At 45.0% G+C, this 19176-nt stretch overlaps 1 protein-coding gene across 5 annotated transcripts in view; it reads right to left on the bottom strand.

Moving 5' to 3' along the window:
- The window catches only part of ENOSF1 (enolase superfamily member 1), a 39963-nt gene that overhangs the window by 17741 nt on the left and 3046 nt on the right, over positions 1-19176 (bottom strand). For 3 of the 5 annotated variants that reach the window (XM_063597206.1, XM_008968587.4, XM_008968588.4), the window contains exons 2-5: positions 14735-14843; positions 5504-5619; positions 2510-2596; positions 2146-2172 (exon numbers count right to left, since the gene is read on the bottom strand). In XM_063597206.1, coding sequence (XP_063453276.1) covers positions 2146-2172; positions 2510-2596; positions 5504-5619; positions 14735-14843 — 339 coding nt within the window. Of the gene's footprint in view, positions 1-2145; positions 2173-2509; positions 2597-5503; positions 5679-14734; positions 14844-19176 lie in introns of those variants that run through there. The other 2 variants (XM_063597207.1, XM_008968589.5) reach the window with 2 other exon arrangements.

Here is a 19176-nt window from a genome sequence, read left to right as displayed (position 1 = left end):
TAAGTGTAGAGTCCTTTAGAGGCTCCTCACTGCCCCTGATGAAGCCCTCAGACGCTCATGCTCTGATCCCTTGCCACCCGCCCCCACCCTGTTCTTTCCAGCTAACATGACTTCCCGGAAGGAGGACCTGGCCCCAGGCAAACACTCAGCAGGAGCTCAGCGGGGAGATGAACGCCTGGCATCACTCTGTACATCAGCGCCACACCGCAGGGCTGTCCATGGTGAGCTATGAGGCTGGAGATGGTCCTGGAGCAGTGAACTGCAGAGGAAAGAACGCTGCCCTACCCCTGGGCCACCACTCACTAGCAGTGTGACCTCCGGCAGCTTCTTCTGCCAAATGGGGATGTTTGCTTCACTGACAGGAACACAGTGGGTGAACCGGGAGCGAGCGGCCCACTTGGCTGACCACCCACCAACATCTCGGCGGGGCCTCGTGCTGAGACCTCTCCCCACCCTGACGGAACAGTCAGTTGGAAAACAGCCAGTAGTTCCATTCCCACTAACATCTTATAGTGACCAATAATACTCTACCATAACTGTTGAAAATCCTAAAAGCTCTTTCAACCCTGAGATTCTACTTCTAAGAGTTCTGGGCCAGGTTCGGTGGCTCACACCTGTAATCCCAGCACTTTGGGAGGCTGGATCACCTGAGGTCCGGAGTTCGAGCTCAGCCTGACCAACATGGTGAAACCCCGTTTTCACTAAAAATACAAAAAATTAGCTGGGCATGGTGGCGGGTGCCTGTAATCCCAGCTACTCAGGAGGCTGAGACAGGAGAATTGCTTGAATCAGTTGCAGTGAGCTGAGATCATGCCACTGCACTGTAGCCTGGGCAACAAGAAGGAAACTCCGTCTAAAAAAAAAAAAAAAAAAAGAAAGAAAGAAAAAAAGAAAACAGAAAAGAGTACTGGCATTGAAAGGGAACAGGATCCAAAAATGGAGGGTCCACAGGTGAGACCTCAGGCACATTTCTGGTGGCCTGCAGATCATTCCCTTTTGGTGGCTACCTCCTCCATCCCCGTAAAACGCCAACCTTGAATCTAGAAGGGGGCTCAAGAGCTCTGTGTCCTTCCCCTACGGATGGCCCCGAAGCCACTCTCCATGTCAGAGACGATGTGACAGCCTCCTGTCTTCACTTTCCTCCAGAGGAGGAGCAGTCTCCTGCCCAACACTCTTCAAGGCCATGGTGTTCTTTGTTTTTCCTTAATTTTTTGCCAACTAATAACAAGGGCCTTCATTTGTGGATCACGAGGTTTTTAACCACCACCCAGGTGTTGCACTGAGGCCACTGCAGCTCAGAGTGGGGAAGTCACATGCTCAAGGTCATGCAGCTGGTGAGCAGTGAAACCCAGACTCACAGCCAGCTCTGCATGGGGTCTGAAGCTCATTCCCCTTTAATTTGCCCAGTTTTTTCCTCCTCAGCATCCAGTTGTTCACCCCTGCTATGAAAAGGTCAAGGAGAAAGAAAACAGTCAAGTGCATAGCTTTAGAATTCAGTGTTGAGCTCCTTCCCTGCTGGAATTGTACAGTAGAGGCTACAATGGCCTGATCTTATTCTTGGTGTCAAAGTGACTGGATAGTATCTTTTCTTTTTTCTTTTTTTGAGACAGGGTCTTGCTCTGTCACCTGAGTGCAGTGGTGCAATTATAGCTCACTGCAGCCTGAAACTCCTGGGCTCAAGCTATCCTCCAGCCTTCCAAAGTATTGGGATTACAGGCTTGAGCCACCATGCCTGGCCTGGATAATATCTTCATAATATTATAACATCTGGCTTTTCAGAGTTTATGAGGTGCTTTTCTCATTGATCTTTAATTTTGTGAGGTTCCTAGAGAAGTTAGGATGATCCTCTTGTCATAGTCAGGCAATGGAGGCTCAGAGAACTGGCACCGTGTGTTACACATGCACAGTGGGGGAGGCAGGACCCCCTCACTGCTTCCCCTCATGCCACCCTGCCTGCATGAGCACAGCCATCTGTTACGTCAGATATCAGAAAAGGAATGTCATATTTTATTGGCTTTCTGCTTTATCATCGCTATAGTGATCAACAGATAGTCCTGAATATATTTACTGATCATCAAAAGGCATGTCATCCATGATATCCATTTCATTTACAGAAACAATTGTAACATTAACAATGCTACTCACCATGTCCACAAGTAACTTCCAGACAGGCTTGAAGTAAAAAAGAAAGGATTTGTAAGACATATGTGTAAAGTCCCCATTTTTTCCTGACAGTAAATGCGTTGGCAGCTAATGCTGGCTGTCAGCCACCAGGTCCCCACAGCCCCGTCTACTGCTGCCTGCGCCTTCCGCCATCCTGTCTCCTCTTTCTCCTCCTCCTGCAGTTCCCTACCTACTGCCAAAACCTCTCAGAGGAGAAAAAAACACCAAAGCAATTATCTGTATTTCCTTTTGGGGGCTGCAGTGTGTCTGTCTTTCCTCTGTGCGTAGGGAAAGTCAGTGTCGTGCAGCTCCCAGGAGCCTCCTGAGCGTTTGTGAGAGGAGTTACCTTTCCCTCCTGCTTGGCCCACAAGTCCCACACCGCGTTTAGGACGGCCGCTGTCGCCAGGTGCACCACGCCCTTTTCTGGACCAATCTGGTTAGGAAGCAAAGTACAGAAGCACTTTTTAGAAATGAAAAAGAGGGCTGGGTGTGATGGCTCATGCCTGTAAACCCAGGACTTTGGGACCAAGACCAGCCTGGCCAACATGGTGAAACCCCGTCTCTACTGAAAATAGAGAAATGAGCCAGGTGTGGTGGTTTGTACCTGTAGTCCCTACTCAGGAGGCTGAGGCAAGAGGATCACTCGAACCCAGAAGGCGGAGGTTGCAGTGAGCCAAGATCACACCACTGCACTCCAGCCTGGGCAACAGAGCAAGACTCTGTCTCAAAAAAAAAAAAAAAAGAGAGAGAGAGAAAGGTATTTAGGTCTTCCATCCAGGGACACATCTCAAGAATTAAAAGGCAGCAATAGAAACCCACCTAAAGGTTAAGTTTAAAAAAAACAGTTGCTAACCTATTGAAGAGTTTTAAGAATAGCAGGAAAAACACCTGTGTTTTCCTCTCTTCTTTCTCTCTCTCTCTCTCTCTATATGTTAAGTATATGTATGTATATACATATGAACACACACACATGTACTTCTTTTTTCTGAACCATTTGAATAAAGTTGCAAATATCATGCTCTCTTAACCCTAAATACATCAGTGTATAGTTCCTGAAAACAAGGATATTTTCTTCCATAACCGTAGTACAATAATCACACTCAGGGAATATAACATTGATAGAATATTGCTATCTAAAGGCCATTCCATAATCAAATGTCACCAGTTTTTTCCAATAATGTATTTTATTTTACCCTAATCCATATCCCATCTGGGATCACGTATTACATTTAGTCGTCATGCCTCTTTAGTCTCTTTTTACCTGGAATAATTTTTCTTCTTCTTTTTTAAATGTTATTAGCATTTTAAAAGAGTACAGGCCACTTGATTTGTACAGCATCCCTCAATCTGGGCTGATCTGGAGTTCCTTCATGACTAGATTCAGGTAATACATTTTTTGGCATCAATACTACATAAGTGATTATGTCATTTTGTTTTATTATTAGGATTGTTAACTTTTACCACTTGGGTAACTTAGTGTCCATTTGCTTTCTCCACTGTGAAGTTACCATTTCATTTTCCAAGTAAGGAGGTTATTATTGTCCCAAAATTTGGGCATCCCTTGATGACTCTTGCCTCAATTAATTGTAGCTATGACAGTTATGGTGATTTTCTGATGTTATCATTCCTTTTATATTTATTAGATTTTAATCAGCTGTAATGGTGGGCTTGACCTTGTTTATTATCTCCTTAAAAATTTTTTATTTTATTATTTTTATTTTTAAAAAGTACAGACGGGGGTCTCAACTATGCTGCCCAGGCTGGTCTTGAACTCCTGGCCTTAAGTGATTCTCCTGCTTCAGCCCCAAGGTGCTGGGATTATAGGCGTGAGCTGCTGTGCCCAGCTGATTGTTCATTATCTGAATGGACTCATGGATTTTATTCAATGGGTTATAAGCCATTACTATCATATTTATTTGGATGCTCAAATTGTCCCAGATTCAGCCAATGGGAACTTCTTCAAGGTGACATCTTTCAAGGTAAGTTTAATATTCTCTGTATAAAGTAAAAGATGAAATCCCAGGCACTATTGAAAGTACATTCTCTTGTGCCCTTCTCAGTGCATGGATGGGAGACTGAGCCGGGTTAGGAAGAGACAAAATCCGGTATCACGGGACAAAGGCAAAGGTCAGGGTATTGAATTCACCTTATTGTGTTGGAATCCTTTCTTCAGAGCCTAACTTTTTCATGCCTTGAATTTATAGTTCAAATACCAAACACATAAAAGGTACCATGGTCTTCCATCTTTTTAAATTTGCTCTTCTCTTAATGTTTTCTCTTTAATGACCTTCTTTTACATCTCTCTCTCTTTTTTTTTTTTTTTTTGTTTTGAGACAGAGTCTCACTCTGTTGCCCAGGCTGGAGTGCAGTGGTGCGATCTCGGCTCACTGCAAGCTCCGCCTCCCAGGTTCACGCCATTCTCCTGCCTCAGCCTCCTGAGTAACTGGGACTATAGGCGCCCGCCACCATGCCCGGCTAATTTTTTGTATTTTTAGTAGAGACGGGGTTTCACCATGTTAGCCAGGATGGTCTCGACCTCCTGACCTCGTGATCTGCCTGCCTTGGCCTCCCAAAGTGCTGGGATTACAGGAGTGAGCCACCGCGCCCGGCCTGACCTTCTCTTACATCTCTAATACTACTCACATTATTTCTCCATAAAAAGATTGCCCATTTAGTACTTTATCCTCTAGAGCACTTTCCAATTCAGGGAGGAGGAGATGAGGTCCTTAGAGAAGAGATAGCTCTCAGGACCCAAATCTCAGGACCTCATCTCCTTAGTAGAACATTTTATTCAGCTAAATTCGGGCTTGAGTCATTTAGATCATCAGTCTTACAGAAATGAGTTGTTTACCTCAAAATACTGATGATCTAAATGACTCAAGCCTGAATTTAACTGAATAAAATGTTTTACTTTAAAGTTATAAACACATCTCTAGGATGGGCATGGTGGCTCATGCCTGTAATCCCAGCACTTTGGGAGGCTGAGGAAGGTGGATCACTTGAGGTCAGGAGTTCGAGACCAGCCTGGCCAACGTGGTCAAACCCCATCTCTACTAAAATTACAAACATCAGCCAGGTGTGCTAGTGCACGCCTGTAGTCCCAGCTACTGAGGAGGCTGAAGCAGGAGAACTGTTTGAACCCAGGAGGCGGAGGTTGCAGTGAGCAGAGATTGCATCACTGCACTCCAACGTGGGTGACAGAGTGAGACTCCATCTCAAAAAATAAATAAATAAACAAATAAATAAACCCATCTCTATTTTCACATTTGTTGCACTCAAAAGACATCTCAGACCTTGGTAATATTACTTATGTAAGCATTTTACAAAACAGGTCCCTTACCCATCTGAGCTGCCCATCACTTGTGAGCTGCCTGTAGAAGCCTCTGAAGTCACCAACAATGTCCTTGAGGTCCTTGTTGAGCACATGGTGGGCGAGGGCATTCACAGCACAGACAACTATTTAAAAAGGATTGAACTCTTGTTTATGCTTCTATACTAGGTCAAGAAATTAGCACCTGAAAACATCACAAACAAACAAATGTGAACATTTTATGAAAAAATTAAATCTAGGCCAGGCGCGGTGGCTCATGCCTGTAATCTCAACACTTTGGGAGGCCACGGCAGGAGGACCACTTGAGATGAGGAGCTCCAGACCAGTCTGGCCAAAATGGCAAAACCCTGTCTCTACTGAAAATACAAAAATTAGCAGGGCACAGTGGTGCGCACCTGTAATCCCAGCTACTCAGGAGGCTGAGGCAGGAGAATCGCTTGAACCCAGGAGGCAGAGGTTGCAGTGAGCCGAGATTGCACCACTGCACTCCAGCCTGGGCAACAAGAGTGAGACTCCATCTCAAAGGTATATTCTTTTTAAAATTGCATCAAATATGTTTTCTTTTCTTTTCTTTTCTTTTTTAGGCAGGGTCTCACTCTGTCACCCAGGCTGGAGTTCAGTGGCACGATCACGGCTCACCGCAACCTTGACCTCCCCGGCTCAGGTAATCCTCCCACCTCAGCTTCTCGAGGAGCTGGGATTACAGGCATGTGCCGCCACACCTGGTTAATTTTGGTATTTTGTAGAGACGCAGTTTCGACATGCTGCCCAGGCTGGTGTCAAATTACTGCGCTCAAATGATCCACCCGCCTTGGCCTCCCAAAGTTCTGGGATTACAGGTATAAGCCACTGTGCCCAGCCCCATATGTTTTCTGTGGTTGTCATAAGAAATATCACACAAGTAGAACACGTGTTAATCCATATACTGAGCTAAACTTCCTGAGTAGAGAACACATTGTGATTGGCTGTCACATGAAAAACAGAATCATAGATTGACAAGTTTAAATAATGTTCCCAAATTATTTTCCTATTCACTTTGTAAAGTGTTTGAACAATCAGATTCAAAACCAAACCACGCTAGTTCATGTTCCTAAGGAATAAGAAGGCTGACTTAATAGAATTTTTAAAAGGAGAAATGCCTTTTCATTATTGACAAGTATAGAAAATGCCTTGAATTCATAACATAAACTATTAAACATTAAATAAAATGAATTTGCAATTAGCATACTATTTATATGTAAAATGTTAAAATATATGAAAACACTGTCTTAACATGAAATTTCTTACTATTGACTTTCTTATGATATACTACATTTTTCATAAGTAATTTGAAGGTTAAATTTAATTTGGGTCAGCATTACCATCAATTATTTATTTTTGGTACCTTTAATTATTATTATTTTTTTTTAGAGACAGGGTTTCACTCTGTCACCCAGCCTGGAGTGCAGTGGCGGGATCTAGGCTCATTGCAATCTCTGCGTCCTGGGCTCAAGTGATCCTTCCACCTCCGCCTCCTGAGTAGCTGAGACCACAGGCTCGAGCCGCCATGCCCAGCTAATTTCTTGTATTTTTGGTAGAGACAGGGTTTCACCATGCTTCCCAGGCTGGTCTCGAGCTCCTGAGCTCAAGTGATACACCTGCCTCGGCCACCAAAATTGCTGGGATTACAGGCCTGAGACACTGCACCCAGCACCTCACTGTAATCCTGAATGCCTAGCCTCAAGCAATCTTTTTGTCTCAGCCTCCTCAGTAGCTAGGACCTACACGCAACACCACACCAGCTAATTTTTAAATTTTTTGTAGTGACAAGGTCTTGCTATGTTGCATGGGGCAGGGGGTGGGGAGGTTCTGGAACTCTGGGCTCAAGCAATCCTCTCACCTCGGTCTCCCAAAGTGTTGGGATTACAGGTGTGAGCCACCATGTCCTGTGGTATTTTACTTTGAAAGGATTTCTTGGACCTGGCACTCACTCCTGTAATGCCAGCACTTTGGGAGGCTGAGGTGGGTGGATCACTTGAGCTCAGGAATTTGAGACCAGCCTGGGCAGTGTGGCAAGACAACATCTCTACAAAAAATACAAAAATTAGCCGGTTGTGGTGGTGCACCTGTGGTCCCCGCCTCTCGGGAGGCTGAGGTAGGAGGATCACTTGAGGTAGGAGGATCACTTTAGCTTTGGAGGCAGAGGTTGCAGTGAGCTGAGATTGTGCCACTGCACTCCAGCCTAGGTGACAGAGCTGGGCTCTGTCTCAAATAATAATAATAATAACATAAAGGCTTTCTTGTGTTATTTAAGATGATGAATAAGTAAAGTAACCCTTTGATCCTTTGCCAATTCTAGGAAACATTTAGCCTACGTTGTGTACATGGACACAATAATTGAATCAAGCCATCAACTTAGCTTCAAAGAAAGGAATGTATTCCAAAACGTTTTGATAAATTTGTTTGGTGCTGCCATGGATTCAATAGTAAAAGTTTTCAGTCATTTAATAGGACAGTTGTAGAGGTACAGTTTTACTGTCAATAAGATCTTGAGAAGGACAGTTTGAAAGTGGTGCCCCAGGCTGGGCGCGGTGGCTCACGTCTGTAATCCTAGCACTTCGGGAGGCCAAGGCCGGTGGATTACCTGAGGTCAAGAGTTTGAGACCAGCTTGGCCAACATGGTGAAACCCCATCTCTACTAAAAATACAAAAATTAGCTGGGCATGGTGGCAGGTGCCTGTAATCCCAGCTACTTGGGAGGCGGAGGGAGGAGAATCACTTGAACCCAGGAGGTGGAGGTTGCAGTGAGCCAAGACCATGCCATTGCACTCCAGCCTGGGCAACAAGAGCGAAACTCCATCTCAAGAAAAAGAAAGTGATGCCCCAAGCTTTTAGCACATGCCTGGCTAAGGGTGAAACAGCTCTCGGATGATTGCACACTTTACGTCAGATGTAGCATTTAGGGCTGAACCAGCCATTCCAGGTTCTCTAGGGCTTTTGTTAATGGGATACACAATCATTCTGGTTCAGACATTCATTCCCTAGAATTGTGAGAAGACAGAGTCCTCCTCACTTCTTGAAGGTTGATGCTCTTGAATTAAAGAAAATCTGAAGTAAGTCAGTGACTCACAGTGAGGTACGTTATTATCGACACCAAACCACCATCTCAGGGATTTGATTGTTGCTATAAATCATTGACTGAAGCATACCTCTGGTTCATGTCACAATACCAAATGCACTTAACAAAAGCTAAGGATGATCTCATTTTTATGACTCTCAGAGTGCACAAGCAGCACTTATGTATTCATCTACAGTGTACGGATTTTTCTTGCTCAACAGGAGACTAGAATTTGTCGCATTCAATAGAAATTTGGGTTGTGAGGCCAGGCACGGTGGCTCATGCCTGTAATCCCAGCACTTTGGGAGGCTGAGGCGGGCGGATCACCTGAGGTCAGGAGTATGAGACCAACCTGATCAACATGGTGAAACCCTGTCTCTACTAAAAATACAAAAATTAGCTGGGTGTGGTGGCACATGCCTGTAATCCCAGCTGCTTGTGGGGGCTGAGGTATGAGAATCACTTGAACCTGGGAGGCAGAGGTTGCGGTGAGCCAGCCAAGATCACGCCATCGCACTCCAGTCTGGGCGACAAGAGCGAAACTCTGCCTCAAAAAAAAAAAAAAAAAAAAAAAAAAAGAAATTTTGGCTGTGGCAGGAAATTGACTTGGAAAAGAAAAAAAAGGCCCTTGAAAGCAGCTTCTTGGCAACTAAACCCAGGGGGTTTTCTCTTGTGATTCTATCTGCTCAGGGACTTCAATTCTCTGGAGCCTCTAGCACTGGAAGGACATTGAGTAAAGTCTGTGGGTGACTTGTGGGTGTCTGAAGTAAGAGTGGTGTCATAAACTCTTAAGGCTGGGTTTTTAAAAATTTTGTCTATTTAAAAATTCTTTCTTTGTACATCTTTTTCTATATTTTTTTAAAAACTAACTTAGTCTACATTGTACATATTATTATACATGTGTCCAAACCTAAGAGTGACCCCTATTGTAAACTACAGACTTTGGGTGATCATGATGTGCCAATGCAGGTTCATCAGTTGTACCTAGTGGGCCACTCTGGGCAGAATGTTGATAATGGAGGAGGCTGTGCCTGTGTGGGGACAGAGGTATGTGGGAAATCTTTGTAATTTCCATTCAGTTTTGCTGTGAACCTAAAACTACTCTAAAAAAATAAAGTCTTAAAAAAAAAAAAAAAAAAAAAGGCTGGCCACAGTGGCTCATGCCTGTAATCCCAGCACTTTGGGAGGTCAAGGCGGGTGGATCACCTGAGGTCAGGAGTTCGAGACCATCCTGGCTAACACGGTGAAACCCCATCTCTACTAAAAATATAAAAAAAATTAGCCGGGCGCGGTGGCAGGTGCCTGTAGTCCAGCTACTGGAGAGGCTGAGGCAGGAGAATGGCGTGAACCCAGGAAGCAGAGCTTGCAGTGAGCTGAGATCGTGCCACTGCACTCCAGCCTGGGTGACAGAGCGAGACTCCGTCTCAAAAAAAAAAAAAAAAATTAGCTGGCGTGATAGTGGGCACCTGTAATCCCAGCTACTCGGGAGGCTGAGGCAGGAGAATTGCTTGAACCCAGGAGGCAGAAGTTGCAGTGAGCCAAGATCACACCACTGCACTCCAGCCTGGGCGACAGAGTGAGACTCTATCTCAAAAATAAATAAATACATAGATAAATAAATAAAAATAAAACAGAAACAGGCCAGGCATGGTGGCTTATGGCTTATGGCTGCAATCCCATCACTTTGGGAGGCTGAGGCAGGCGGATTGCTTGAGCTCAGGAGTTCAAGACCAGTCTGGGCAAAATGATGAAATCCTGTCTCTACAAAAAAATACAAAAATTAGCCCAGCACGGTGGCAGGCACCTATAGTCCCAGCTACCTGGGAGGCTGAGGCAGGAGAATCGCTTGAACCTGGGAGGTGGTTGTTGCAGTGAGCAGAGATTGTGCTACTGCACTCCAGCCTGGGCAACAAGAGCGAAACTCCATCTCAAAACAAACAAACAAACAAACAAAAAACCCAGGTCAGGTGTGGTGGCTTACATCTGCAATCCTACCACTTTGGGAGGCCAAAGTGGGTGGATCACCTGAGGTCAGGAGTTTGAGACCAGCCTGGCCAACATATAGTGAAACCCTGTCTCTCCTAAAAATACAAAAATTAGCTGGGCATGGTGGCACACATCTGTAGTCCCAGCTACTTGGGAAGCTGAGGCAGGAGAATCGTTTGAACCTTGGAGGTGGAGGTTGCAGTGAGCCAAGAATGTGCCACTCCACTCCAGCCTGGGCAACAGAGCGAGACTCTGTCTCTCAAAAAAAAGAAACATTAGCTAGGCATGGTGGCTTGTGCCTGTGGGCCCAGCTACTCGGGAAGGTGAGGTGGGACAATCATTTGAGTCTGGAAGGTCAAGGCTGTATGAGCCGTGATTGCACCACTGCACTCCAGCCTGGGCGACAGAGCAAGACCTTATCTCAAATAAATTAATAAATAATAAAAACTTTAAAAACATAAAGAAAAAAGGATAAAAATGAATATTAATTAAGTAAATTTAATAAAGTCATGATTTAAAAAAGTACCCAACCAAAAACTACATTGGTATATTCTATACATTTGAAAAACAACCCTCCCTCTCTGTCTCTCTCACACACAAGCACTCTCTTCACAGTAACCCTATTTTTTTTTAATCATAAACAGATGATTAGGTAAGTAAGCAGAAGAACCAGGATGAGCTAATGGAATTTTTCATCTTTAGTGTGAGTGCTGTGTAACACATTTAGTGAGACTGCAGTGAGTCACCTGAAATATGTAGCAAGGTTAAAGTTAAAATGGGTTCTGTCATGTTGTGGTCTGAAAAAGGAGGAAGCCAAAACCCTTAGCACAAAAGAGTCATGAATTAAAGTCATGGAGAGATGGAAGTTGATTTATCCGTGCCTGAGACATCCACCAAGACAGCGGTGTGGGGCTGGGAATGGAGGAGGAGAGGGGAAGTGAAGGCCCTAAACACTGAGCTCAGCACCCATCCCAGAAGGGCTTCTTATCTATCTTAGTGCCCAGGGCCCCTCCACGTGTGCCCAAGTCAGCAAAGTTTAAAGTCTGGGCTGTTAACAGAGAGTGGGTCCAATGGCCTAACATATCTTGTAAGCTTGCTGAGTTTTATGCAACCTTTGGGGGCTGTGCTGTAGGGTTTGCAGTATAGAGAAAGACAGCGGCTTCATAAAGTACTCAACTTACAAACAAGGGACAATTAAAGTTGCAGAATAAGCAGAAACACAGCTCACAGCTCTATCTTAGTAAGTGGTTACTACTTTGGGGAAAACTTTAACAGTAAATTGTTTACTTAATGGAGAAAAGGGGGACTGACTCACAGTATGGTCTTCCTCTGCCTGGCAAATTCCTGTTTGCTCTTCGAGACTCACCTCAAAGCATTACTTCTGCTCTGAAGCCTTCCCTGAGCCTTTTGGACAGAGTGAAGTTACCCCCTGACATGGTTTAGACATTCTGCACAAATTTCATGTTGAAATGTAATCCCCAGTGTTGGAGGTGGGGCCTGGTGGGAGATGATTATTAGATCTTGGAGGTGGATTTCTCATGAATGGTTTAGCACCATCCCATTGGTACTGTCTTTGAGATAGTGAGTGAGTTCTCGTGAGATCTGGTGACTTAAAAGTGTGTAGCACCTCCCCATTCCCTTTCTCTTGATCCTTTCGACATAGGACGTGCCTGCTCCCCCTTCACCTTCTACCATGATTGTAAGTGTCCTGAAGCCTCCCTAGAAGCTGAGTAGCTGGCATCATGCTTTCTGTAAAACCTGCAGAACCATGAGGCAATTAAACCTCTTTTTCTTTATAAATTATCCAGTCTCTCATACTCCTTTATAGCAATGCAAAAATAGCCTGGCTCAGAGTGGTGGTTCATGCCTATAATCTTAGCACTTTGAGAGGCCAAAGTGGGCAGATCATTTGAAGTCAGGAGACCAGCCTGACCAAACATGGTGAAACCTCATCTTTACTAAAAATATAAAAACTAGCCGGGCGTGGTGGTGTGTGCCTGTAATCCCAGCTACACGGGAGGCTGAGGCATAAGAATTGCTTGAACCCGGGAGGTGGAGGTTGTAGTGAGCGAGATTGCGCCACTGCACTCCAGGCTGGGCGACAGAGCAAGACTCTTGTTTCCAAAAAGAAAAGAAAAAAAAAAAAAAAAAAAAGAACAGCCTAATATATCCTCTCTCTGTAAAACTTGTAAATAGTTTTAAAAAATAGTAATTCTCAGACTGCACTATGATCATTTCTTTTATGTCTACTTCCCCAATAAGTTTGTGTGCTCCTTGTATGTGGGATTCTGTCTTCTGTATCTTTTTTTTTTGGGGGGGGGGGACGGAGTCTCGCTTTTTCACCCAGGCTAGAGTGCAGTGGTGCAATCTCGGCTCACTGCAAACTCCAACTCCCAGGTTCAAGCAATTCTCGTGCTTCAGCCTCCTGAGTAGCTGAGATTACAGCCATGCATCACCACGGCCAGGTAATTTTTGTATTTTTAGTAAAGACAGGGTTTCACCATGTTGACCAGGCTGGTCTTGAACTGCTTGACTCAAGCAATCTGCCCGCCTCAGCCTCCCAAAGTGCTGGGATTACAGGCGTGAATCACCACGCCCGGCCTATCTTTCTCTTTTTAAAATTACTTTGGTGCCTGATGCATGGCAGCACTCAGGAGAAGTCTGCAGAAGGACTGACTTGCTGGACAACTGACCGCCAGCCCTGTGAAAAGCAGAAACAGCAGCCACCCGGGCAGTGTCCATTGCAAGTTCAAGGAAGGTTCCCTTGCCATTCGCACATACACACACTCACAAACTCACACACTTCTTTTATATGCTTAACAATTTAAAATCTCTCAATGGGCCAAGATTTTTTTCTACAACTACTGAGAGCGCTGATGGTGCAAACATCCAAGGGAGAGGTATCACACTACCACCGAAGTTAGAGAAACTCTTTTTCCTCCTTCTAGACCCTTACCCTTCAATCTACCATAATTTGGCTTCAGGCCCTAATCATCCACTGAAATTGATCTGGCGAAGGCCACTGTTTTGTACTTCTTGAATTTTGTACCATGTGTAAGTATTATGTATTCAAAAAGAGTTGCATTTAAAAGTTCTGAAGAGAAAGTGCTCTGGGCAGTCAGGTGGTTCTGCCATGACTTGCTGGGTAGCTGTCTGTGCCTGTTTTCTTCTCTCTAAAAAATGAGACGGCTCAAGATCACCATTTGAGATCACATCCAGCTCTGAAAAAAGTTATGTTCTGTGTCTTCTGTTTAAGAAAATAGAAAATGCAAATAAAAAAAGAATGACGTATACACGGCTCAGTATGCATCTTAAAGAATCTGCTCTTCCCCAAGGGAGACCTCCGAGATTGGGCGGGGCCAAAGCCCTTTTTGCCATGAAAATAGTGAACTTGAAATCGATTTGGTGTGAAATATTTTGAAAAGGCCGGGTGTGGTGGCTCACACCTGTAATCCCAGCACTTTGCAAGGCTGACACAGGCGGATCATTTGAGGTCAGGAGTTCGAGACCAGCCTGGCCAACATGGTGAAACCCTGTCTCTACTAAAAATACAAAAATTGGCTGGGCATGGTGGTGGGAGCCTGTAATCCTAGCTTCTCGGGAAGCTGAGGCAGGAGAATTGCTTGAACCCAGGAGGCAGAGGTTGCAGTGAGCTGAGATTGTGCCACTGCACTCCAACCTGGGCGACAGAGTGAGACTCTGTCTCAAAAATATATACATATATATATTGAAAAGCGAGTAGACTTGCTGTGCACATCACAATGAGCCTTTTTTGCTATGGGAACTCATGTCTCCTCCCTCTCATTGCCCACTACAGGTTGTCAAAGCTCGACAGTGGCCCTGGATGAAAGGCAGGTGAAAAGCATCCTTGTAGCTGTCATTTGACAGAGAGAAACAGACTAACAGCCAAGGATTTTCTAACAGGCTAGAGATGATTGCAAGGAGAGAGGCCAAATTCTGTCACTTTTAAATTTCTCCCAGTGAAATAAATAACAAACCATGAAACACTGTTTTTACTCACTTTGAGCAGTGTAAATACAGATAAAAACAAGATCAGAACTCAATCTAAATCAAGATTCTAATGAATCTAAGAATCTAAATTAGAATTTCATCTGAAAATTAAGCATTCTGGAACCTCGAGAGAATCTTCAACTCACCAACTTCAGTGCCTTTTCCCAGAGTGAAGGTAATTCCACACCCCTTGATTCCATCTTCTGCATCAGTTTCTATGACGACATAGGCAGCCGAGTAGTCAGGGTCCGTGTGCTGCAGGAGAGAAGTTCCCCGCCGAAACAATGCCAGTGTGAGAAACCCGAAAAGAACCATGAGAATGACGTCACATGAGGACAGACAATGCCACAGGGGCTGTGCCACAAGAGCTCCCATAGAAGGAACTGTTGCTATACCCCAAAGAAAACAAAGGGCTCTGAATGGAGAAAAGGAATGTCCTCCTGAAAGATCCAAAATGTTTCAACAAGAGCAATGTATGTGTGTATATGTATATATATATATTTTTTTTTTTTTTTTCTTTTTTTTTTGAGTGGGAGTCTTGCTCTGTCACCTAGGCAGGAGTGCAATGGCGCGATCTCAGCTCACTGCAACTGCAGCCTCCCAAGTTCAAGCGATTCTCCTGCCTCAGCCTCCCGGGTAGCTGGGATTACAGGCACGTGTCACCACACTTGGCTGATTTTTGTATTTTTAATAGAGATGAAGTTTCACCATGTTGGCCAGGCTGGTCTTGAACTCCTGACCTCAGGTGATCCACCTGCCTCGGCCTCCCAAAGTGCTGGGATTACAAGTGTGAGCCACCGCACCTGGTCGCAATGTATACATTTTTATCACCCATTTTCAATTAGGTCAAAAAATGAGGCTCAATTTTATTTACTTATTTATTTTTTAAATAAAAAAATAGAGATGGAGTCTTGCATGTTACCCAGACTGGTCTCAAACTCCAGAGCTCTAGTGATCCACCCACTTGGGCCTCTTAAAGTGCTGGGATTACAGGCATGAGCCATCATGCCCGGAAGGGGCTCAATTTTAAGCCAAGGAGTTTTCACTCGCAGCTATCTCTGTCAGCTCTTTGAACAAAGTTACATTCACAAGCAGCTTCAAATTGAACAAGCCAAAGGTTCAGAAAACTGTTGCATAAAATTGGAGTGATCTCACTTATAGCAGTTTATAGCAGGGCTGAAAATACATTGGCAAAAGTTCGGACACCAGTGGGGGAAAATGAAGAAGTAAAGCTTCGAGATTAATTCACTCATTTTTTGTTTTGTTCTATGTCGTGGAATAACGGAGACCCCAAAAAGCCAGGCAGAAGATCTGAATGCATTCATAAAGAAGAATTGTGCATAAGGCTATGAAAATTTATTACTGTTATTATTCTATAATATTTATTGTGCCAGACACACTATATTCTAAGAGCTCTACATGGTTTAATTTAATCTTATAACAGTATTATAAAGCAGGTGCTCTTATCCTTATTAAAGAGGAAATGAAGTTTTAAGGAGGTTTAGTAATTTACAAAAGGTCACACCACAAGTAAATAATGTTTTTTTATTATTATTATTATTTTTGAGACTGACTCTCACTCTGTTCTCCAGGCGGGAGTGCAGTGGCATGATCTTGGCTCACTGCAACCTCTGCCTCCTGGATTCAAGCGATTCTTCTGCCTCAGCCTCCCAAGTAGCTGGGATTACAGGCACCCACCACTATGCCCAGTTTTTTTTTGTTTGTTTTTTTTTTTTTAGTAAAGATGGGATTTTGCCATGTTGGCCAGGCTGGTCTTGAACTCCTGACCTCAGGTGATCCACTTGCCTCGGCCTCCCAAAGTGCTAGGATTACAGGTGTGAGCCACCACGCCCAGCCAAAAGTAAATTATGAAGGCAGATTTTAAATCCCTGTATTGGGGGGTGTCGTGGCTGAGGGAGCTGTATGTGATGGCTGGGAGCCCTGAGTCTGGTATCACAGTCCAGTGGCAGGAAATCAGTGTGATGCATCGCTGAGCACCAACTACGTGTCAGAGCTGGTGCAGCTTGCTAGGGGGTTACAGATACGTCTGCCCTTGAGGAGGTTACATTTGAGAAGACCTGCTTATAGGACGGGCATGGTGGCTCATACTTGTAATCCCAACACTTTGGGAGGCCAAGACAGGAGGATTGTTTGAGCCCAGGAGTTCGAGACTAGCCTGGGCAACAAAGCGAGACCCCATCTCTAAAATAAATAAATAAAAAGACATGGTTAAAAAAAAAACCTTAATAATATAAGGCAGAAAATGCTAAGGCCTGGGAGAGATGCAAACTATGAACGACTGGCAGAGAGCGCTGTTAGCTGAATGTGCTTCTTGAAGAGGGAGAGTGCTTTATGATGAAGACAGAATGTGAGCTGGCCGGTCAAGGAAGGGGAGCTCCTCAGGAGTGGGAAGGGGAGTGAAGACTCTGGGAGGGAGGAATATCTCAGGCAAGGTAGCAGCAGCAGCAGTGCAGAAAGTAAAGGGGTCAGAAGAGGGAGAGACTGGAGTGTATTCAAGTGTTGGTGCCCACCTGGGTTGGCTGAGCCATTGGGTTCCTGAAGGAGTTGAGCGATGAGGCTGAGAAGGAGACTCCAAGAATTAAAGACCCATCGGCAGTTTCTGGGTTCCAAGAAGAGGAAGCAATGGAAAAAGGAAACCTTGCATTGAAGCCTCAGATGAGGGTCAACAGGACGAGATGAGCCAAAAGTGACTCGAAGCTTTTGGGTCCCTGTGATTAGCGGAATGATCCAACATGGGTCAGGAGGGAGGGGCGGCAGAGTATGGAAGTTGACTTCCGATTTAGACAAACTGCGTTTAGCATGAAGGTGAAAAACCCAACAGGAAGTATCCAGACCTATAAGTTAAGGAGGCAGATCCGGAAATGAGATCTGGGAGTCTCCGGCATAAAGGATGGCACCGAAGTCAGAATGCGGAGAGGGTCTTCATGGGAGTGTGTAGGGAGACTGGAAAGACACTGAGGCCTGAGCCTCAGAGAGGGAAGAAGGGGCCAGTGGAGGAAGAAGGAGCTGTCAGAAAGGCAGGAGGCCACGAGGGGAGAGAGCACACGAAGAAGAGGCGGCCGACAGCGGAAAACGTATCTGAGGGTAAGGACAGCTGAAGGAGAAATAACAAGGGCAATTCACAGAGAAGAAAGGAACAGAAGTAGATTTCAGATTAAGAAGGAGGTAAGCCTGGAGTAGTGGCTCATGCCTGTAATCCAGCACTTTGGGAGGCCGAGGCAGGTGGATCACCTGAGCTCAGGAGTTCGAGACCAGCCTGGACAACATGGTGAAACCCCGTCTCTACCAAAAATACAAAAATTAGCCGGGCGTGGTGGTGCGCACCTGTAATCACAGCTACTCCAGAGGCTGAGGTACGAGAATCATTTGCATCTGGGAGGCAGAGGTTGCAGTGAGATGAGATTGCACCACTGCACTCCAGGCTGGGCAACAAGCGAGACTCTGTCTAAAAAAAAAAGCAGGAGTCTTTAGCAGATTTTGAGGACAGCTTTATTGCTCTTTCTTGAAAATATCCTACTTCTGATCAGGGAGGCTCACTTTGCTAAGTGCTGATGGTCCAGCATGCCTCGAGGGCATGTGAAGCCATCTCCATGGTGAACTGCAAAACAGCTCATTCTAATAAGAAGGCACTTGAGAGTTGGCACACAACATACACCCTATCTCCCCAAGATAAAATGCTTAAGTATTTATGAGCTTGCAATACAGGTGTTAGATAATGTCTCTTTACCCTGTGTTAGACATCACTCAGGCCCAGAGGCAAATTCCATTTCTTGAATTATTCTACAGTAAACCAGGCTGTCTTTTGAGACAGGGTCTCTCTCTCTCACCCAGGCTGGAGTGCAGTGACACAATTACAGCTCACTGCAGCCTCGACCTCCTGGGCTCAAGAGAGCCTCCCACCTCCGCCTCCTGAGTGGCTGGGACCACAGGTGCACGCAACTACGCCCAGCTAATTTTTGTATTTTTTTGTTGAGACGAGGTCTCATTATGTTGCTCAGGCTGGTCTCGAACTCCTGGGCTCAAGCGATCCACCTGCCTCGGCCTTCCAAAATGCTGGGATTATAGGCTTGAACCACCACGCTCAGCCAAACCAGGCTGTCTTAACATTTCACAAATTCAAAGTCAAGTCTAGATTAGGGATTCCTTCTGCTTCAGTTTCCTCAGAGTGAATAGTAATTACAGCCAACCCCTCCTTTTTTCTTTAGAAACAGGGTCTCACTGTGTCATCCAGTGCCCAGGCTGGAGTGCAGTGGCATGATCATAGCTCATGTAATTGAACTCCTGGCCTCAAGTGATCCTCCTGCCTAGGCCTCCACTTAGGATTACAGGTGTGAGCCCTCATGCCTGGCCTATAGCCAACTTTACTGACGGCCTTCTCTGAGCCAGGCTCTTTACAGGTATCTCATTTACATGTATAAAGTGAATATTATTATACCCATTTTACAGATGAGAAACCTAGGCTTAGAAAGATTGTGTGACTTAGCCACAGCTGCTAAAGCTTCACAGAGGCAAAGGCAGTTGCATGAGATCGAGTGTTTGGATTCTATAAGCCAGTAAAATTTCCAAC

This window comes from Pan paniscus, chromosome 17 (genome assembly GCF_029289425.2).
Source record: "Pan paniscus chromosome 17, NHGRI_mPanPan1-v2.0_pri, whole genome shotgun sequence".
Lineage (NCBI taxonomy): Eukaryota > Metazoa > Chordata > Mammalia > Primates > Hominidae > Pan > Pan paniscus.
The sequence above is the reverse complement of the archived record's forward strand: the minus strand, read 5'-3'. Positions and strand labels throughout refer to the sequence as shown.